We start from the raw sequence: 24,373 nt of genomic DNA, 5'->3' as shown, positions 1-24,373 counted from the left end.
GGGGGACGTAACAGCTACAAATAACACCTGGACCTCTTTGGTGGGGACGTAACAACTACAAATAACACCTGGACCTCTTTGGTGGGGGACGTAACAACTACAAATAACACCTGGACCTCTTTGGTGGGGGACGTAAAAACTACAAATAACACCTGGACCTCTTTGGTGGGGACGTAACAACTACAAATAACACCTGGACCTCTTTGGTGGGGGACGTAAAAACTACAAATAACACCTGGACCTCTTTGGTGGGGGACGTAACAACTACAAATAACACCTGGACCTCTTTGGTGGGGGACGTAACAACTACAAATAACACCTGGACCTCTTTGGTGGGGGACGTAACAACTACAAATAAAGGTATAAGAAAGCTTTCTATAGCATGTAATTCTCCTTTAACTGTGAGTAGACGCCACCATCATAAAGCATTAAACTACTGTCTCGGGACACGCGAGGTATTCCACTGAACAAATCAATCCCTGACATTTTGACTCCTTGTCCTCCGAAGCTTAATTATAGTGGGCGGGGCCGCCTGCGAGCCTCCGCGCGGTGGCTATAATAAGTCCCCGTGTTCCCATGGCGATGTGCTAAATCCTTTAAACCAATTGGGTCGTTTAGAGAGGATCAGCGGGCGGTGGTGGTGGCGACCGCCGGCCCGGCCCGTTGGCTTGGCAGGCTGCCTGACACGACAGAGCAGAGCAGAGGGGCCACTTATTGGTTCTGTTCGTTTACGCCACCGCCGGTTCCCGCACGGTTTCATGTCAAATGATACTCATTAATTAGCCCCCATTTGAAAATAATATGCCATAAGTTTTACTTTAGCTCGGAGCTTTACATGGACGTTCCCGGTGACTTCATAAGCTCTCAATCGTTATATAGTTTCGAGTCTTCTCCAACATGTCCGATAGTTCTTTATGTTTAGCCTAAATTACACTTTTCACCAAAAAAAAAGTGTCGTCATACATCCATCATACATCGCAGTCCGTGCTCCGTCAATCAGCTGAGCACATTCCGTGCACACACACACACACACACACACACACACACACACACACGCACACACACACACACACACACACACACACACACACACACACACACACACACAAAGCTGAGCATAGGAGGGGCTAGCTCCCCTCAAAAAATAGACAATAACAGTTATGTTTTTTTGGGGGGGGGGGGCATGGCTATGTGACGATAGTCAAGTCCTCCAGCAGCACTGCGATCGGGATAAAGTACAATCAATGCCTACAGGTGTTGCCCCTCTCCACCTCCTCTTGGTCACTTCTGTAAAATCCATGACGGTGGCGATAAAAAGAAAGAAAAGAAAAATGCCAAACGACCCAGCATGTCCCGGTCACTACACCCCCCCTCCGACGTCTGTTATAACAGTCTGTACGGGTGGCTCCCCATGGGACAGTCTGACAGGCGTTACTCTGGGTCCGGGCCAGAGTAATGTCTGCTTCTCTGTTTTTACCCCTTTTCTTAGACTTGCGGTCGCATGCCGCGCTCCGACAAAAGCTCAGATCTACAAGTTGACAGTGCATGGTGGCAGAGTGTGGACGGCGTTTCGTACTGGTCTGTTTTATCTGCTCTGTGCCTGCGCGGGGTTCACTCGCGTCCCTCCACGATGATGACCAGCACGGGCGTGAGGTCCATCAGGGTCTTCAGCATGTCCATGATGTCCAGGTGGTCCTTGGCCCCCTCGATGAACTCCTCCAGGGTCAGCTCACCTGCACAGGGAGCACAGGGTCACAGGTCAGCTCACCATGAGGAGCACAGGGTCAAGGGTCAGCTCACCATGAGGAGCACAGGGTCAAGGCCAGGGTCAGCTCACCATGAGGAGCACAGGGTCACAGGGTTGAAATATTTATTAACAGTTTGCAGAATTACAGTACATTTCAAGCACAAACTCAATACAAAGACTGTACCCAATGAAGCATTACACTTGTTTACAAAAGGGTCCACCTTGTTCAATTCATCAAAACATTCAGAGACGTACAAATAGACACTTCCATGTTATCCGCCATTAGCTGTTTTTGGGATGTATAGCCTACTGTAGCAGGACGTTTTTAACAGCGGCCGACAGCCAGACTAATTCTCCGGAGGTGCATTATTTTGTCTATATGGGACCCGGCGACTATACCGGCGATAGCAGGCCGAACAGGTTGATGGTCGAAAAGTGGGGCGGAGGAACGTCGCCCCCTAAATGATTAAAACAATTCATCTTTTCGGGCGATTTCGCCCGCTGTTAAGATAGATAGATAGATTCTTTATTTTTGTGTCACATGGACTTATAGGACACACCATACAATTCAATATTGCATTGTGTACAAGAAACAGTTTTTCTTTTTTTTTTTACACAAACAAAACATTCTGCCTTTTTTCCCACGCTTTGCATAAAAAAGTCTAACCTCGCGTCACCAGGCTTTCCACCTCGGAGGAAAGCCTGCCAGTGTTCAAAAGTCGCCTGCGTGTTCCTGTCTATAGGCCTGGTCTAGGGGGGAAAAAATCAATACATCTGGTAAGGTATGGAGTTCGTTTTAGTCATTCTTTGGTCATCTGAAATGTTTTACTTTTAGTCTAGTTTTAGTCGACTAAACGCCATATAGATTTTAGTCAACTAAATCTACAGACTGAAGATGGCCGATCTACAAGCTCAGCTTGAGTGTACAGGGTTTGACGAGGGCCCAGGTAGGGCCCAGTCAGGGCCCATGGTTACTTTGGGGCCAGGCCTTAATTTTCGGGCCTGTTGAGAACTCTAGTTTTCGCCGGCTGCCGGGCACGGCTGCACTAATAACTTTTGGGGGCAGGGCAGGCCCCGTCTAGAGTTTGAATGGACAGTTAAATGCATGTTTTCATAGTAAATGGGGTCGCAACAATAATAATAATGTCCTCCCTCACCTTCTCCATTGACATCAATCCTTTCAAATATAAGATTGACAATCTCCTCTGGATCGGTGTCTCTGTTCCGCGTGATATCCTGGATAGCCTGAGACAGACATGAGAGACAGACAGACAGACAGACAGACAGACAGACAGACAGACAGACAGACAGACAGACAGACAGACAGACAGACAGACAGACAGACAGACAGACAGACAGACATACAGACAGACAGACAGACAGAATAAATAGGAATAAATAGGAATAAATAGGAATAAATAGGATAAAATACCAGTGACATAATAGCATTGAAATGCAGCTGATCGTGAGCATGTCCACAATGGCCGCCAGCAGCAGCTGTGCACTGCGTTGTGTGCATGCAGACCGGCTCAGTCATGTCCTCCTTGTGTATTGTATAATTATGAATACAACCACGCATCACGTTTGGTGAGAAGATATAGAGCACCGAAGTCTGACGTCAATATCGGTAGAGCGCGCAAATTCACGGGTTGGTGCAGTACTTTTTATTTGCATTGTAATCCCCATAGGGGGGATTTTAGATCGAAACTGTGTTTGAAAAATAAACATGTCACCCCGGCCGCTTCACTCATATGGATATGAAGAATCAACTGACTGAGAGAAAACGCTATTGTTAGCCTACTGCTACTGATTTGCTTACATTTTCGCTAGAAGCAGACTGAGTGACTGACTGTTGCAAACGATACAGAGACACCTCCCTGACAATAAGGCAGAGACAGCTTGTTTATTTTTGGACCACAACACTTTTTAAGATGATTTTAAGATCACCCCATGTTATTCTCCATAGAGAAATTACTTCCTTGAACCAGGGGAATTGAAAGGATGAGCGAGTGACGTCAGGACTTCGGTGCTCTATAGGCAGCTGCGGGAGGAGTAGTCAGAGCCAGCCAGCTAGGTTCTCCATCCTATATGAATACTTTGAATTCAGTTCAACTTGAGCCCGTGTTGTTTTCGTACTATGGCGAAAAATGTTCGTCGACTATACCTTTTTTGGTAACACTTTACAATAACGACCTGTTATAAAGCATTTATAAACATTTATAAGCAGTTGTAGATGAGTAATAATCATGAACAATCATTGTTGACATCCGTAAATGTTTACCTAAACATTTATAACTAAGTTTAAACATCATTTATACGTTATTAGTAAGGTATTAGTACGTAAGTAGTAGACTATTCACATAGTTATAAATGTTTAGGTAAACATTTACGGATGTCAACAGTCTGTTCATGATTATTACTCATCTACAAACTGCTTATAAATGTTTATGAATGCTTTATAACAGGTCGTTATTGTAAAGTGTTACCCCTTTTTTCACTGAGGAAAACTAAATGGAAGCTAAATGAAAACTAAAGCTATGATGACTAAAACTAAGACTAAATATACTGTCGATTTTGTCAACAAATAAAAACTAAAATGTTAGGAAGGGACTACTAGTGGACAAGAGCTCCAGTACAAGTCATGTTACACTTTGTTGCATGCTGAAAATAGCCGATCTACAAGCTCACAACGCGTCGCAGCGCGAGCTTGTAGATCTGCTATTTTCAGTCATCAGGCATCAAGTCCCGCCAAAATACATTGTAGAATCAACTGTACATTTAGTCAACTAAAATCTGATGACATTTAGTCGACTAAAACTTGACTAACACTAAAACATTCAAGGTGACTAAAATGTGACTGTAACTAAATGAAAACTATTGAAGGAACTATGACTAAAACTAAAATTGAAATTCGCTGCCAAAAACAACACTGCTCTGTGCACAGCAGCCATATTGGAGTATTTGCGGGCGTGCAACATAAATGTGTCCAAAGCTGTCTCTCTCTAGCCTGCATTTTTGCCCAGTGGGTTTCTTTAACCCATTTAGGCCATGGCGTCAAAATAAAAAAAACGTTCGCTCTGAAAGAATATATATTCAAAGATTTGTGCCGCATTTGTACGAGTTTTCAAAAATAGCAGACCACCGAGTGGCGCGTTATGAGCTTGTGGATCTGCTATTTTTCAATAGCTAAAGTATAACATAGGCCTACTAACAAAAGTTACAAGTGTTTTAACGTAAGCAAATGCACCTTCAAATCAACAACAATTATGTTGATAATCTGTCTTCTTAATTGAGACAGTGTAGGAGAGACAGTAGGGCAGGCTGGGAGACAGACTAGTCTGTTTAATCAGATCGCTGCCATCTTTGCCAGCAAGGTGCTGACTAGGTGCAACTTCCCATAGACAGCCCATTCATCCAAACAGAAATCTGAATGTATTAAACAACGTCAAACTCACCAATGTTGCAGCTGTGCAAAAAGCTTGAGTTATCCTCTTTATATCTGCAAAGTGTTTGTTTTATAAGAATCCACTGTAGACTTGTCATGAGCTACTTCCTGTCAAGAAATTCCTTGCAGGTGATTTTTTTCCCCAAGTATTGGAGTTTGGAAGCACTCGTTAAAGCAACGTCCTGCTGCCTCCTGCATTATGTGCAAATTCAACACTAGCAGGTGCTAGCAGGGCTGTTGAGTGATATCCAACGAGCACTGAATTTATTGACAGGAATTCAAGTAGCTCATAACATACTGTATCTGCGGTGGATTCTTATGAAACAAACACTTTGCAGACAGAAAGAGGATAATTCAAGCTTTTCGCACAGCTGAAATGTTGGTGAGTTTGACGTCGTGTTATACAATCAGACAGGACTTTTCCGTTTGGATGAATGAATGGGCTGTCTATGGGAAGTTGCACCTTGTTAGCACCTTGCTGGTAAGATGGGTGCGGTGTGCATGAGGTCAACAGGGCAGCTGAGAGGCAGACAATAGGAGAGTCAGACGGTACGGAGTACGGACGGAAAACTGTCTCTCGTGCTCCAGGAAGCAGGTCACACCAATGACGACATTCCACTGTCCACCAATCAGCTCGTGGCACGCTAGCGGCCTGCAGTCCCTCCTCCCTGGAAACTGATTGGATGAGCTCATCCAGCGATTAAGATAGTCTAAATTCAGCCATAATCCCACAATTAATGTAATTAATGTTAATTAAACTAATTGGGAGCGGTGATCTCTGTGCACTACTCATTAGCCCAGAGAACACCCGTTTCACCCAGACTGACCTGCTGGTTCTTTATTGCATCGGGAATATTTTACATCTTGTAGTGAATAAAGTGTAATGTTGTCCAATCTGTATGGTATAGTATGTTAATACAATTTATACCACAGGTCGTTTCGAGGAAGCAATCTGATTGGTTGAAACAGCCTTCTAGCCGTGGGTTAAACCAGCACCATTCACCACCTAATCAAAACAAAGAATTTGGCTGCTCTGTTTTCCCAGAGCACTAGCAAACTCAGTGGCTAGGCTAGCTAGTTTCTTGGGACATTTGTGGTCGTAGTGACTACATCTGTCATATAGAAATATTTTTTCAGCGATTTTCTTAGTTTTAAGGGTAACTGTTGTATAATTGCAATATTACACTCGAGGGTGTGGGTTAACGTGATTATTGTTACTTCAGCGATGCTTGCGGAACTCGACTCCGTCTCGTTCCGGACCGCATCACTGTCGTGGCAATAATCACGTTAACCCAGAACCTCTTGTGTAATATTGCTTAAATAACTCAAACCATCTGTATGCTAGAGTCATTCATTGTCAATGTGTTGGTACAAACACTCAAAACTGGCCGTCTATTATCAAATGGCATTCAATGTTTGTGTGTTTGTGTGTGTGTGTGTGTGTGTGTTTGTGTGTTTACACATACACACACTCAAAGCTGGACATAAGAGGGGCCGACGCCCCTCAAAAACATCACGTTTGAGCCTGAGTTTTTTACCGTGAAAATGGTCTCCAGCTCCTCCTTGTCGATCTTGCCGTTGCCGTCCTGATCGAACAGCTTGAAATACCATTTTAACTTCTGGTTGATCTCTCCTTTCAGCATGAGACTGACCGCTGCTATGTACTGGACGAAGTCTATGTAGCCGTCCTGGACAGAAGGAGAGAGAGACAGAGACAGAGAGAGAGGGGGGGGGGGGGGGGAGAGAGAAGGTCAATACAATACAATTTTAGAAAAATAAACAGGTGGTTTGAGGAAAAAAAGGAGACAGAAACAGTTGCATAAACACAAAGAGCCAAGGGTTCAAACGACTGTGATGTACCGTCCAGCTTCTTACTGAGAATACACGACTGTGATGTACCGTCCAGCTTCTTACTGAGAATACGACTGTGATGTACCGTCCAGCTTCTTACTGAGAATAAGACTGTGATGTACCGTCCAGCTTCTTACTGAGAATAAGACTGTGATGTACCGTCCAGCTTCTTACTGAGAATACGACTGTGATGTACCGTCCAGCTTCTTACTGAGAATACGACTGTGATGTACCGTCCAGCTTCTTACTGAGAATACGACTGTGATGTACCGTCCAGCTTCTTACTGAGAATAAGACTGTGATGTACCGTCCAGCTTCTTACTGAGAATACGCTCATGTAGAGTTACAATATATAGTCAATGTTGTTTTATCTTACTGAGAATACGCTCATGTAGAGTTACAATATATAGTCAATGTTGTTTTATCTTACTGAGAATACGCTCATGTAGAGTTACAATATATAGTCAATGTTGTTTTATCTTACTGAGAATACGCTCATGTAGAGTTACAGATTTGACTGAGAGCCTGCCATCGTGCAAATTCCAGCTTTTCACCAGAGGAGAAAAACTCAAAATGAGTTAATAGCACAGGCAGACTCTTCACATACTAGAACATGTCTGAAATAAGTGTCAGAGCTGTAAATATGAAATTAATGCTTAAAGATGTAGCTAGGTGTAATGTTAGAGACCACTGAAGACATGTAAATATGAAATTAATGCTTAAATATGTAGCTATGGTGTAATGTTAGAGTCCACAGAAGACATGTAAATATGAAATAAATGCTTAAACATGTAGCTATAGGTGTAATGTTAGAGACCACAGAAGACATGTAAATATGAAATAAATGCTTAAACATGTAGCTTTGGTGTACTGAGTCCACAGAAGTGAACCTTTTCAAGCCTGTTTTCTCAACTCGCTGTTTCTCTGCAAGACATTACTCTATAAGCCATATCTCCAAAACTGGTGGGCCAAACTGAACAACCAACATGTCAATTTGAAGCTATGATTCCCTGCTTTCATATGACATAGAAAAACAAAAATTAAAAAAGAAATCCAATGGCAGTCCCTCAGTCAAATGTAGTCACATATTATAGTCAGTGTTGTTTTAATAGAGTTATAATACAGTCACTGTCATGTTGTAATAGTTACACTAGAGTTATAGCGACCGTCATGTCTACTACAGTGGCCCCTTTTCATACCAACAGTTAAAGGACAACTTTTTCAACCAAGGTTCATGTTTTAGGTTGTTGTTAGAGAAGATGAGTGTAATTCTTTGTCATTTGCTGCTTTCTTTCGTTTTGGGGATTTTAGCTGTTTTTGACAGGGGGGGGGGGGGGGGCATTCGAAAATGGTGCTAAATATGTATTTGTATATTGTAAATTGAGTGTATTTCTATATTGCAGGTATATTGATGAGTAAGTAAAAGTACAGTCAGTGTCCTCGGTGACACAGCAGTCATCCTATCCTGGCTCAGAGATCTTTGTGTCAACTCTAAGATCTCTGGGGCTGTAAGCTGCTTATCAGGACACACACACACACACACACACACACACACACACACACACACACACACACACACACACACACACACACACACACACACACACACACACACACACACATACACTGTCTGTCTGTCTGTCTTTGTGCCTGCGTGCGTGCGTCCCTAAAACACCCTGGACAACGCTCCACACGTCCCAGACTCTTCTCACACACACACACACACACACACACTCTGTCTGTCTTTGTGCCTGCGTGCGTGCGTACGTGCGTGCGTGCGTGCGTGCGTGTGTGCGTCCCTAAAACACCCTGGACAACGCTCCACACGTCCTAGACTTTTCTCCCATCTCTAAAACACCCTGGACAACGCTCCACACGTCCTAGACTTTTCTCCCATCTCTAAAACACCCTGGACAACCCTCCACACGCCCTAGACTCTTCTCCCTTCTCTACAACACCCTGGACAACGCTCCACACGTCCCAGACTCTTCTCCCATCTCTAAAACACCCTGGACAACGCTCCACATGTCCTAGACTCTTCTCCCTTCCCTAAAACACCCTGGACAACGCTCCACACGTCCCAGACTCTTCTCCCTTCTCTAAAACACCCTGGACAACGCTCCACACGTCCTAGACTCTTCTCCCTTCTCTAAAACACCCTGGACAACGCTCCACACGTCCTAGACTCTTCTCCCTTCTCTAAAATACCCTGGACAACGCTCCACACGTCCTAGACTCTACTCCCTTCTCTAAAACAACTTGGACAACGCTCCACACGTCCTAGACCTAGACTTTTCTTTTCTCCCTTCCCTAAAACACTGGACAGGTTGGACAATGCTCCACATGTCCCTAGACTCTTCTCCCTTCCATAAAACACCCTGACCAATGCTGTGGCTATGGGTTTCTTAGAGTTATTGCATTCCTTTGAGTTTATCCAACATGTTGTTGGGCCTACACATAAACATGGGCACACTCTGGACCTGGTGATTTCTAGAGGGGTGAACATCACTGTGGAAAGGACTATTGAAAGGCCTGAGCTATCAGACCACTATTTGCTGTGTTTTAATATGACTGCCTCTGATCTAGAGGAAAACATCACAGAATATACCATAACAAAGCGCTTTTTTAGCTCTTCTGCAGCTGACGAGTTCCCTCGTCATCTGGGCCCCCCCCTGCCCGATACTCCCCCAGTAAATGATCTGGTTCAAATTTTTAATCTTAAACTAGAGTCAGCTCTTGATATAGTGGCTCCTTTGAAAACAAAAAAGAAACATAACACCAGAGTAACGCCCTGGTTAAATGAGCATACACGCTCACTGAAGCAAGAATGTCGTAGAGCTGAGCGAGCTTGGAGAAAAAATAAACTCACCACCCACCTAGAGATTCTTAAAAAGTCAACAGTCGCCTATAACAAAGCCCTGCGTCTAGCAAGGCAGGCATATTTCTCTGGCATTATTAACGAGAACAAGACAAATGCCAGAGTCCTATTCTCTACCATTGATCGACTTTTAAACCCCCCCCAGTCCTACAAGCAGTCATTCCCGGCCTCTAAAGCTAAGTGTAATGAGTTTGCATGCTTTTTTGATAACAAAATCTTTAACATTAGAGCTGATATTTTGAATGGTGCTGTTGCTAGTGCAAACCTTCAAACAGCAGCTAACGGTCCCAGGGTAGATCTCTCCAGGGGGAGCCTATTATCGTTTTGCGCAATTGATGAAGACGAACTCCGCAAAACCATATCACAGATGACATCTTCCTCCTGTTCATTGGATACAATTCCCACCACCTTTCTCAAAGAGGTCTTAGACAGTGTGATTGGAGATATCCTAAAAATAGTAAACAGCTCTCTACAGACAGGCGTCTTCCCAGACTCTCTGAAGACGGCCGTAGTCAGGCCCCTACTAAAGAAACATAATCTGGATCCCTCTGTTTTGGGTAACTATCGACCCATTTCGAATCTGCCCTTTCTGGGCAAGGTTTTGGAGAAATGCATCTCTCATCAATTGGACGTATTTCTACAGAGCAATGATGTGCACAACAAATTCCAATCTGGCTTTAGGAAAAATCATAGCACAGAAACTGCCCTTGTAAAAGTAATGAATGATCTTAGGGTGTCTGCTGACAAGAAACATGTATCCGTTCTCCTACTGTTAGATTTAACGGCTGCATTTGACACGATTGATCATTCAATTTTAATACAGCGTCTGGAGCACTGGATAGGCCTGTCTGGTACGGCCCTGTCCTGGTTCTCCTCCTACCTTTCAAACAGAAGTTACTTTGTCAATCTAGCCGAGTTTGACTCAGACAAACACGACATCAGTTCTGGTGTCCCACAGGGCTCGATTCTTGGTCCTCTGCTGTTCTCCTTGTACATTCTGCCATTGGGTGAACTCATTACCAATCACAGAGTCAATTTTCATTTCTATGCTGATGATACCCAACTATATCTTTCTGTGGCCCCAGACGATCCCTGTGCTTTGGACCCGCTGTTGACCTGTCTGTCTGGCATCAAGTGTTGGATGAGTGAGAACTTTCTCAAACTGAATGAGGATAAGACGGAAGTTCTCATAATCGGTTCTAGCGAGCAAAGAGAATCAATAATTGGCAGACTTGGCAACCTGACTGTAGAAGGTAACAGTACAGTAAAGAACCTGGGGGTTATTATTGATTCTGAATTGAATTTTAATTCACACATTAATCATGTTACCAAGATTGCTTTTTTTCACCTTAGAAATATTGCACGGATCAGATCCTATTTGTCCTTGGACGATGCAAAAACGCTAATCCACGCTTTTGTTTTTTCTCGGCTTGACTACTGCAATGCACTCTTTTCAGGACTCCCTAAGAAAGCGACTGACAGATTACAACTTGTCCAAAATGCAGCAGCCAGAGTTTTAACTAGAACTAGGATGAGAGAACATATTACTCCAGTTTTGGCATCACTGCACTGGCTTCCGGTTGTTTTCAGGATTGACTTTAAAATTCTGTTACTTGTCTATAAAGCTCTCAATGGTCTCGCACCTCCGTACCTCCGTGACTGCCTACCTAGATATGTCCCTAGCCGCCCCCTCAGGTCCTCCAACGCTGGCCTACTTGAAGTGCCTAAAGGTATGTGCACAAAAAAGTACGGTGAGGCAGCTTTTTGCTTCTATGGCCCAACAGCCTGGAATAAACTTCCATTCGAGCTCAGACACGCACCCTCTGTAGACATTTTTAAATCTCAACTCAAGACTCACCTCTTCACCCTTGCTTTTAGTTGAGTTTTATTTATTTTATGTGTTTTTATTTATTTTATGTTCTTATATTCGGTTTTGTTCTCTGCTATTGTTCTATCATTTTAACTACTTGTGTTTTATTGTATTTTATTTTTGTGTCCTGCCCTGTGAAGCACTTTGAGCTGCATTTTATGTATGAAAAGTGCTATACAAATAAAGTTTATTATTATATTATTATTATTATTATTAATAATGCTACAAATGTCCGGGAGAATGTCAGCAGCAAGCAAGGCACCCTGGACTCAAATAGCTGGACTTGCCTGTCTTCTTTTCAAATGACCTAATTGGGTCTCTGTCGTTTGGATTCCTATAATGAGACAGCTTCATTCATCATTTCCTATGGAATTCATATGGTTTTGAAGAGGCTGCCTTGTCTCATTGAGGGGGGAGGGGGGACAATAGCAACCGTTGTGTTATTGATTAATGTAATGTAATAATTAATTAATTTAATGAAGGACCGGAAAGTCTGGCGTGGCATTGTGAAATACATGATCTCGAGGGTAAAATGATGATGAATTTAATGTATTTATTTAGCAGATGAAATGTGTAACCCTCTGCAAGGAGGCTGATTATCTTCCATGACCAACTCTTTACAGACATGGACTCTTGCAAGCCTATTATAGGCCAGTCGATCTAAGCTAAAAAGGGGCGCGACCCAAATTAAATAGCAATAGTAAGTCAAGGTTTTATTTTTTGTATGATCCTTATAGGGTCATCCAAATAACATATTAAAAATTGTAAATAATTTGTGGATCGTGGTAAATTGAAGTTGAAATGAAAGTTGTGCTACCAAAAGTTGTGCTACCAAAACCTTTAACCCATTCTGGGCGGGAACCCCTTTTGGTGTTTAAGCATTATGTTATGCTTTAGCTTTAGAAAAATAGCAGATCTACAAGCTCGTATTTTTGAAAAATCGAAGAACGACTTACATAGAAACATAGCTTTTTAAAAACTGTCGAGGATGTAGAAGACATTTTTTTTTATCTGATCTCAGGTCAAAACGGGTTAAGGCAAAACATTTAAAAAAGTCATTATGCTTTCAGTAGCATGTGACGTGTCAAACTATAACGGGGGTTTTATGATTCTGAATCCATTCCAAGCATTAGTTTAGCATGAAAAACACTCCTTGGGCTAAAAGCAGCCATAACCGTCATAATGTGATGAGGTCATCACATTTGTGGCTATGGCCTAATTTATCCCTACAGGACAATAAATATAGATTATTATTATTATCCTGCCACACTAATAGCCAGCGCAACACCCCATCCTTTGTCCGCCTTTTCCTACCAAACCACACCGTCTGCACACATCTCACCATGCACAACAGCAACAGCATGCCTATGTCCACATCTCAGCATGCACAACACCAACAGCATGCCTGTCCAGACATCAACCACTACTTTGCATCCATGTAACTGTCATAATATTTACAGTACAATGCCCATTTCTATGAAAGAACACATTATTGCGCAAGACCACCGGCCTACGTCAAAATCGTCACCACTTTGCCGAGTTGTGCCAACTCCGTTCACTTCATGGGGCCAGTCCAATGGCGCATTGTAGTCTACGGCCTTCACAGTGACACATGCGTTACATGAACCACGCGACCGGGATGATTTCCAACCCTTCAATGTCCAACCTCACTGCCTCTGCTCCACACCAGCTCATCCTACCTCAGCCCCCTCCCCCCCTGGCTGCTGTGCCGGACAGGCCAACACTCAAGTGACTCCACCTCAGTAACAGTACGCATCGACAAACAAACACCACGTCGTGTTGACTATAGACTACGCTAACAAGGACCCATGACGGCCACCACCAGCTACAACACGCCGGCATGCAACAACCCGAAAAAGACATCTCTCGCCTATCGCACGGCCAACGCCACACAACTACGCCTGGTGAACGCAGCTAAAGCAGCTGCCGTACGACATGGACCTCGCATCAGTGCCACGGGTTCACAACTTCACAATACACTGTGGAGGATTTTTCTATCGCATCACAGTGCCGGGGGGACTTTAATTGACGAGAGCGCGAGTGAGTGTGTGTGTGTGTGTGTGTGTGCGCGCGCGCAACAACACATAATAATAATAATAATTAATAACCCATCCGTTACTATACATGTGGCGTCTGTCAACTCCCGCAATTTCCTTCTTCCCATATTGCGCTGCAACGTAACTCTGGGATGAGCCGCCCGAAGGGCGGTGACATTCTAGTTATTATTATTATTACTTGTACACGAGTGTTCCTACTGTACATTGCTGTATTGTAAGAATGTGAGTATACTTGCGTGCATGTGTGCGTGCGTGTGTCAAATAAAGCAGAACATCTCATTACAACATGCTCTCATCGGTATAGCACTCATAGCAGCACGCCACTGTGACAATAACCACCAACATGTTCACCTGGCAGTTTCACTGTATCTTTGATGAGTTGACTTTTAATGGGTTGGTATTTACGATCCGAAAATGATAAACGTAGCATCATGTGACCTGTCAAACTAGGGGGTTTTCATGATTCTGAATCCATTCCAAGCATTTTGTTTTGGACAAAAAATACTATATGGCCGTCTAAATGATATCACTTTGGGGATCCTTGACGTGAAAAAGGGTTTGATAAAACTCCTGATGTAAGGAGAGGGACCCGCTGCACACTACTTTTAATTAGGCCTCACTCACACTGTTGCAACATGCATGTATGCATGCCCCAATGCATTTCCAATGGAGGTCACTTGGTTTGACAAGACATGTTTGTTTGATGCGGGGGAGGGGGAGGGGGTCACAACACAGCCATCAAACTAAAATGTTTTTTCAAACCATGTGACTTCCATTGGAAATGCATTGGGCGGCCATTAAACATGGACAAGACACAAGACAAATGTTGTATGCATGTTGCAACAGTGTGAGTGAGGCCTGACACACCATAAAGAAACACCTTTATTACACGTTGTTGCTGTTGGTCAGAAACGTCTTGTCTCCATATTGTACTGGTCTGGCTTTGTGAGTGGTGCTAGCCACTGCTTGTATGAGCAGGGCCTGGCTGTAAACAAGTTCTTGAGCTTAGTCCAGTTACCCTGGGTAAACATAGTACCTTTCCTTTCTTTCCTTTGCTATTCTCTTTATTCACACCGCAGCCATCTTCCAGCAAGGTGCTATAGTCGACACTTCCCATAGACAGCCCATTCATACAAACAGAAAAGTCCTCTCTAATTATATTAAACCAACGTCAAAATCACCAACATTGCCGCTGTAGGGACAGCTTGAATTATCCTCTTTCAATCTGTAAAGTGTTTGTTTACTAAAAATCCACCGTAGACATTTTATGAGCTACTTCCTGTCAAGAAATTCCTTGCAAATGTTTTATTTCTAAGTGCTGGAGTTTGGAAGTGCTCGTTGACTATCACTCAACGGCCCATGCGTACTGCCTTAACCTATCATTCATTCACCTCTACACACCCTCCACCAACCTAGTCCCCATATATGGGGCACAAGGGGAGACCAACGGACTTGAACTCATGCTTCCTTCATGCCTGAGTGTCCAAGTTGCTCCTTTACACCTGACAGGGGGGAGTTTCCCTGGTTGGACGTAGCGCGTTGAAGGAACACGTTATTCCAACCAGTTCCTTTCCCCTCCATCAGGCGCCCCGGCTGGCCAGGGGGAGGCAGTTTAGAGACCAGGATTACTGCATGTTTTTTGTGAGGGTACCTACCCTAGGGGACACGGGGAGAACATGCAAACTCCACACAGAGATGCCATAATTCTAATAAACAGTGCATGATTATTGATGTAGGCTACTGTATACGTGTTAGTCAAACCCATGAATGTAGTATTTCCTTTAGAAATATTTCCAACTCTGTTTGAGCGCTGATTGCATCATCAGCTTCACATTCAAACATAAATATTATAAAATAAAATACCGATACGATGTACGGGCAATCTATCAGTGCATCCCTATACTATAAAAACTTTATATATATTTATATTTATAGGTCAACTTCTTCAGTATAGATAAAGTGAGGCTCACTAACACCAGGGTAAACCCATTTAGCTCCTTTATAAATCCTGACAGTTTTCTGAAAAACCTGTTTCTGTATCAGTGGTTCTCAAACATTTTTATGTCAGAATGATATGTAATTGGCCACCGACCCCCATCTGAAAATATGTAGCGACCTTCCAGAAGCAAAGATTTGAGTTAAAAATGTTCGCTGTGAAAGATTTATTTTTATTTTTAAATGAGCATGTTTTCACGATTTTTCAAAAATAGCAGATCTACAAGCTCGTAGTGCAGCACTTGGCGTCGCGCATTTTGAGGTACTATACATCTCCAATTTCCAAAAGATTCTTATAGGCCTACATTTCAATGGTGCATTTATATAGCGCCTTTATCCAAGGCCCTTTACAGAGATTGTGCATTACATTCACCCACACACACACACACACACACACACACACACACACACACACACACACACACACACACACACACACACACACACACACACACACACACACACACACACACACACACACACACACATTCATACACCTTTACATAGATTGTGCATTACATTCACCCATTCACACACATTCACACACCTTTACATGGATGGTGCATTACATTCACCCATTCACACACACATTCATACATCACCTTTACATAGATTGTGCATTACATTCACCCATTCACACACACACACACACACACACACACACACACACACACACACACACACACACACACACACACACACACACACACACACACACACACACACACACACACACACACACACACACACACACACATGTACATAGATTGTGCATTACATTCACACTTCACACACATTCACACACGTGGCGGAGGAAGCCATGCAAGTGTCTTGCTCAAGGACACTAACTCTGGGGGAGCCCACAGGGTTCGAACTGGCAACCTTGTGGTTGAAAAATAGAAGACCTACAAGCTCGTAGCGCGGCACTGAGTGCCGCGCTACGAGCTTGTTGTAGCCTACAGTAGATCTGCTATTTTTCAATCGCTAAAGTATAACGCAATGCTTAAAAGTAAAACACCAAAAGGGGTTCCCGCCCAGAATGGGTTAAACTCATGTATGCTATCTAGTGAAAAGTAAAGCAAATGTGGAGCTGAGGATGAATGTTTAAGGGTGTCCTGTAGCCTACTGTACATACTGTACCGAGACCCAAACTAGTTTGAAAGCCACTACCATAGAGTAGATATGGGCCTATAAATGTTATAATATTATCCTCTATAATAATAAAGCCACTACATAGATTAGATATGGGTCTATAAACGTTATAATATTATCCTCTAGTTATCCTCAAATATGAATGCATCTCACACGACACCTGATGATCCATTTCATTACATCATAAATGGACTGTATGGGAGTACAAACAGATATTATGTTAGCCTATCCCCTAAACACTCTCTCTCTCTGGTGAAAAGCTGGAATTTGCACGATGGCAGGCTCTCAGTCAAATCTGTAACTCTACATGAGCGTATTCTCAGTAAGATAAAACAACATTGACTATATATTGTAACTCTACATGAGCGTATTCTCAGTAAGAAGCTGGACGGTACATCACAGTCGTATTCTCAGTAAGAAGCTGGACGGTACATCACAGTCGTGTATTCTCAGTAAGAAGCTGGACGGTACATCACAGTCGTTTGAACCCTTGGCTCTTTGTGTTTATGCAACTGTTTCTGTCTCCTTTTTTTCCTCAAACCACCTGTTATTTTTCTAAAATAACACAGTGGAAACAAGCTAGCGAACTTCCTTGTGTCTGTGTGGTGTAAAATATGCACGCACGCACGCACACACACACACTGCACACACACACACACACACACACACACACACACACACACACACACACACACACGCACACACACACACACACACACACACACACACACACACACACACACACACACACTGCACACACAGAATATTTACCTCATTGTATTGACCTTAAAATCTTATTTTCTGTTAACCCATTTTGACCGATTCTACAAAATGTCTTCTAGATCATGACAGTTGTTTTCTGAAAAACCCTTTCTATGTCAGTGGTTCTCAAACTATCTCATGTCAAGGACCCCCAGTACCCCTAGTAAGGACCCCATAGTATTTGTAGCTTATTTGGCCGCTGGCCCCCATCTGACAATATGTTGTTCCAGGGACCCCCCCCCCCAGAAGCAATGATTTGAGTTAAACGTTGGCTCTGAAAGAATATATATTCAAAGATTTGCACTAAATTTTCACAATAAAAAGAAACAGCGCCCCCTACTGGTACTAATAGTCATACTGGTGCTCATAGTCACATACTGTAGGTAGGTGGGTTAACGTCACATAGGAGAACACATAGGTGAACACGAACATTGCTGTTCCTTGGAGTGGTTGCACCACTCAAAAATAGCAGACCTACAAGCTTGTAGGTCTGCTATTTTCCAATAGCTAAAGCATTATGTTATGCTTTAGCTATATCTAACACCATAAGGGGTTCCCGCCTGAAATGGATTAAAATGTACTCAATGCAATTACAAATCAATCTGATTTGGAGATATAACCATAAACCTCCATGACCATCACATTTTCTCGTACAACAGTACATTTTATTATCTGTCTTTAAATCAGCATCATCAACATTTAGTAATCAAATTAAACGTTAAACATGTGTTAACCCATTTTGGCCTGACATCACAATTAAATTAAAAAAAACTCTTCTGAAAAATAATATATATTCAAAGATTTGTGCCGCATTTTCGCGGCATTTTTCAAAAATAGCAGACCTACAAGCTCGTATACAGCGCGCCACTCGGTGCTTGTAGATCTGCTATTTTTCAATAGCTAAAGTATAACATCCCGTCAGAATGGGTCAAACACATCTTGTCATATTGTAGGCCTGTCGTTGTTGTATAGCCTACTTCCAACATGTCACCTCTTGTCCCTGGATGAGTGACGCATGCCCACACACACACACACACACACACACACACACACACACACACACACACACACACACACACACACACACACACACACAGATCAGGAATCCTCCAGGGTCAGTGGTTAGCTGTTGGCCTGACTTAACGTGCTCTCCCATCTAAGCCCATTAGTCAGTGAGCCAATAGAAAGTGACTGTCTCCACATATAGCCTGACCAGAATACATATACAGTAGCCTACAGTTGCTTGACAAAAATGTGTATGAATTTAACACCCAAGTAAAGAAGAGGTCACTTATTTGGGTTGTATTTGGATAACAAACTTTCCGGTGCTGGGAAAGAATGCCATCAACAAACAACTCAATTCAACCTTTATTCAAGACTCTCACAGGGGAGTCCAACAAGCCCCCTGGGGAGTTGTTGTGTTATCCTTTGGCACAACCTCTGCCTGTACTGTACTGTACTGTACTGTACTGTACTGTACTGTACTGTACTGTACTGTACTGTACTGTACTGTACTGTACTGTACTGTACTGTACACATAAAACAGAGAAACACAAACGTAGGGATGTCCCGATAGACTTTTTTTCGCTTCTGATCCGATCCTGATACCGAATACAGATGTCGTGATCTCATGTTGTGTTTATAGCTATCTATAGCTATATATCTGGTGTTGTGTTTATAGCAGACTCCTCACTCAAATGTGCACTTGCAGTTTGGGCAACTCCAAAGCAAACTCCACATAATGCCCCAACATTGTATTTACCTGCCATATAGTGTCAAACCCCTTACCCCTGTGTCGGATCGCTGGTTAGACTGGCATATTCACCGATACCGATATGACCCGATATGACAAATAAGGGCCGATCCGATACTTTTGCTGATACCGTATCTGTACAAGTAAACAAACTATAAATGAACGGTGCATAAACAAACAAGGGGGACTTATGTCTGTACTGTACACATAAGGCTAGAAGGCCACTAGTGGCTGCACAGCTTATAGACATCTTAGCAGGGTTGGAAAGGTGTATACAATGATGCTGTTCACAGAGCCTGTTAACCTGCACATAAATCTATACATGAGGTTTACATCTATACAATGATGCTGTTCACAGAGCCTGTTAACCTGCACATACATCTACTGTATACATGAGGTTTACATCTATAGCCTACAATGATGCTGTTCACAGAGCCTGTTAACCTGCACATACATACATCTATACATGAGGTTTACATCTATACAATGATGCTGTTCACAGAGCCTGTTAACCTGCACATACATACATCTATACATGAGGTTTACATCTATACAATGATGCTGTTCACAGAGCCTGTTAACCTGCACATACATCTATACATGAGGTTTACATCTATACAATGATGCTGTTCACAGAGCCTGTTAACATGCACATACATCTACTGTATACATGAGGTTTACATCTATACAATGATGCTGTTCACAGAGCCTGTTAACCTGCACATACTGTACATCTATACATGAGGTTTTGCAGCACAGGCAGGGCAAGTCATGGTACATTTATTTCTACAAACATTTGACTTGCTGCACTAAGGCATCGTGGGGCTCTGAGCAGCAGTCTCATGCAGTCATTATAGGCCACAGCTGTCATTTTTTGCAGGCTGCCCCTTGTCGTAGTGGGCATCAGGGCTTTGTGTACAGCGGAGTACAGTATAGGCTTTAAAAAGTGAGATTTCACTGGAACAGAGCAGAAATTAAACTTGCGTATGAGCGTGTTGGCTTGAGCTAGCATACAGTTTACGTCGCTGTCTAAGAATATCTCTGTCATCAGATCAGGTCACAGTGATTATGAAAGTACATTTCTCTTTTAAGAGTGGCACTGAGGAGGACCACCTGAAGCCCTCGTCTAATCAATCAATCAATCAATCAATCAATCAATCAATCAATCAATCAATCAATCAATCAATCAATCAATCAATCAATCAATCAATCAATCAATCGATCAAGCAATCATTCTGTACTCAGTTGACCAGGGTTGTCCTCAGGGCTCTAGACTAGGGTCACTATAGTATTTCCCTCTACAGATCGCCAAACATAATCCGTTCTACAACCTGTTTTGCGATGAGTTGTGGAGCTTGTAGATGGGCATTTTCTTTTTGCCAGATTTTCACCCCAGAATCGATCGACCAGAGCATGAGTATCAGTTTTACAGATACTGTATATACGTTTTAGAACGGGGACCAACCAACCAGAGCATGAGTATCAGTTTTACAGATACTGGATATGTTTTTGAATACGATGGACATGTTGGTTCACTTCTATAGGTGACAACATTTCTCCCAAATTAGCAGCTAAATTGTAAAGAAATTCAGCCTCTAGATTAATGCCACTGAGATGCACTGTTTAGGTACCAATACAATAAAACATGATACAATACCTAAAACACAAGAATATCAGTCCAGAAAGTGCATAATGCAGAGTACCCGAAGTTATTGCACACTTAACCCATTTAGGCCTAAAAAAAAACGTTTGCTCTGAAACAATATATACCTATTCAAAGATTTGTGCCGCATTTTTAAGATGTTTACAAAATAGCAGACCTACAAGCTCGTAGCTATGAGCTTGTAGATCTGCTATTTTTCAATAGCTAAAGTATAACAGAATGCTTGAAACACCAAAAGGGGTTCCCGAATGGGTTTAATTGTCACTTGTCATTTAACAGCATGATAGCCAGCTGTGGGGGAAAAGGTTCTGAGAGGATCTTCACCCTTTTGGACTTATTTTGGGGGGGAAACTATTTTGTGGAGATTTATTCAATTATCCTCAGGGATGTATTGAGGCAGCTTACCAATGATACTAATGGAGGCTCTGTTCCATTCTGGTCAAACAACTGATATCTTGCATGTTGGCTCACTGTGGCACATTTGTGACAACTATATGGGGTATCAAACATGCTCACAGACACACATTAGACTTATTTATCACTCCACAAATGAACAGTGAAGAAGGAAAGACGGCTTTCATATGTGTGCCCCATGATGCAGACAAATGGAACAAACTCCAGGACTGCCTGAAACTGGATCAGTTTGGTCTCCATATAGAGACATTCAGGGAAGTGGTTCCCAAAGTTCCCATGGGTCCTTGAGGGAGGTCCAGGGAGTCCCCAGCTAAATGATAGTTTGGGACCAAATGGACCCTTATTGGGTCTGTAACTCTGAGAGTGCACAGATGGAGTTTGTAGTTTTGTACACTCTCAGAGAATACAATTAACATTTATTTTACAATATAAATTGGGGGGTCTCAGAGATATAAATGGCAATGGGGGTCCGTAGAGTAATGCATGTCAAACTGTGGCGTCCTTGAAATGAAACGGGTTGAGAATCACTGCTAGAGCCGTACAGATCTTCTCTTATGGGGGGTCCCTGAATCACTGCTAGAGCCGTACAGATCTTCTCTTATGGGGGGTCCCTGAATCACTGCTAGAGCCGTACAGATCTTCTCTTATGGGGGGTCCCTGAATCACTGCTAGAGCCGTACAGATCTTCTCTTATGGGGGTCCCTGAATCACTGCTAGAGCCGTACAGATCTTCTCTTATGGGGGTCCCTGAATCACTGCTAGAGCCGTACAGATCTTCTCTTATGGGGGGTCCCTGAATCACTGCTAGAGCCGTACAGATCTTCTCTTATGGGGGGTCCCTGAATCACTGCTAGAGCCGTACAAATCTTCTCTTATGGGGGGGGTCCCTGGCATATCTCTTCAAATGGGGGTCCGCGGGGCTCATTAGTGTCAATTTGGGGGTCCTTGACATGAAATAGTTTGGGGACAACTTGAGGATGCATTTCATAAGGGCTGCACCTGCTTCATGTAGCCCTGATTATGTGTCTGCAGTATGATGATTTAGTTGTCGTTCGTTATAGTGCACTTTATTTAAATTTGTATTGTGTTTTGTATCTAATATTGTGATCATGTTGTACTAGAAGGGTCATTAAAAAAGAGAGGTTGCTCTCAATGGTCTTCCAAGTAAATAGTATCACTGGTGCTAACAACACCTGCGAAGGGAGTATAAGGAAGAAGCCCAATTTCTTCCATATTATGGCTGCTGTCATGTGCGTACAGCCTATTATTCCAAATAACAACATTATAACCCAAGTGGTCAAAATAGCTGCGTGTTTTCCGATCTTGAAAAATGTGAATGGACAGTACAGTCAGAGGTTGTGCTAAAAGGACAAAAGGAACCACCCACTCCCTTCATTTGCTCCCAGTTGGTAGCCCACAACGCGTACGCTAACACTGATGTTTCAATGCATTGAAAGGCATATGGCACCATACCTTCAAAGACTGATCCAATCCCACAACCCTTCTGACCTTCTCTAAAACACCCTGGACAACGCTCCACACGTCCTAGACTCTTCTCCCTTCCCTAAAACACCCTGGACAACGCTCCACACGTCCTAGACTCTTCTCCCTTCTCTAAAACACCCTGGACAACGCTCCACACGTCCTAGACTCTTCTCCCTTCTCTAAAACACCCTGGACAACGCTCCACACGTCCCAGACTCTTCTCCCTTCCCTAAAACACCCTGGACAACGCTCCACACGTCCCAGACTCTTCTCCCTTCCCTAAAACACCCTGGACAACGCTCCACGCGTCCTAGACTCTTCTCCCTTCTCTAAAACACCCTGGACAACGCTCCACACGTCCCAGACTCTTATCCCTTCTCTAAAACACCCTGGACAACGCTCCACACGTCCCAGACTCTTCTCCCTTCTCTAAAACACCCTGGACAACGCTCCACACGTCCCAGACTCTTCTCCCTTCTCTAAAACACCCTGGACAACGCTCCACACGTCCCAGACTCTTCTCCCTTCTCTAAAACACCCTGGACAACGCTCCACACGTCCCAGACTCTTCTCCCTTCCCTAAATGTCAAACATAAGTTTGATCTCAGTTATCAGCCATGTGCTGATACGAGCGTGCGAGCGTGCGTTGCGTGTGTGTGTGTGTGTGCGACCGTGCGTTGCGTGTGTGCGAGCGTGTGTGTGTAGGTGCGTTGCGTGTGTGCGTGCGTTGCGTGTGTGCGTGTGTGTGTGAGTGCGTTGCGTGTGTGTGTGCGTGCGTTGCGTGTGTGTGTGCGAGCGTGCGTGTGTGTGTGTGTGCGTGCGCTGCGTGTGTGGCGAGCGTGCTGTGCGTTGCGTGTGTGTGTGCGTGCGTTGCGTGTGTGCGTGTGTGTGTGCGTCCCTCACCCCGTCCTGGTCGAAGGTGAGGAACACCTGGTCCACGTAGCTGTGGGCGTTCTCGTTCATGCCCTTCAGGCCCAGGATGGCCTTGAGCTCGAACAGCGTGATGAGGCCCGACGGCGACTCCCGCATGAACTTGTTGTACCAGTGGTGCATGTCCTCCGCCAGGATGTCGTCCAGGTTCGACCCGTGGTTACCCATGGTGCACCTCTCTGTCCGTCCGTATGTCCGTCTGACCGTCAGGAAGCGTCTCCACCTCCGGCGAAACGGCGGGAGAGCGAGGTCGACGCCAGCGAGGCGTTCAGCTCAATCGGCCTTATAGCGTTTTTTTAAACGATGAACAAAAAAACGAAATAAAAAAAGGTTCAAATCAATGACGAATG

General features: G+C 43.6%; 2 protein-coding genes across 2 annotated transcripts in view; both read right to left on the bottom strand.

Moving 5' to 3' along the window:
- The window catches only part of pof1b (POF1B actin binding protein), a 98,362-nt gene that overhangs the window by 37,508 nt on the left and 36,481 nt on the right, over window positions 1-24,373 (bottom strand). The window lies entirely within an intron of this gene.
- Window positions 1,612-24,191, bottom strand: LOC310871071 (guanylyl cyclase-activating protein 1-like; the record flags this gene model as incomplete). The annotated part of the gene is made up of 4 exons (XM_083782529.1): window positions 1,612-1,733; window positions 2,905-2,992; window positions 6,731-6,880; window positions 23,997-24,191. 4 exons carry the CDS (start codon window positions 24,189-24,191, stop codon window positions 1,612-1,614), a joined length of 555 nt encoding a protein of 184 aa, XP_083638655.1.

The sequence above is a fragment of the Protomyctophum parallelum genome (assembly GCF_964188405.1).
Source record: "Protomyctophum parallelum genome assembly, chromosome: 1".
NCBI classification, from domain to species: Eukaryota; Metazoa; Chordata; class Actinopteri; order Myctophiformes; family Myctophidae; genus Protomyctophum; species Protomyctophum parallelum.
This window is presented reverse-complemented; position numbering and strand designations above follow the sequence as displayed.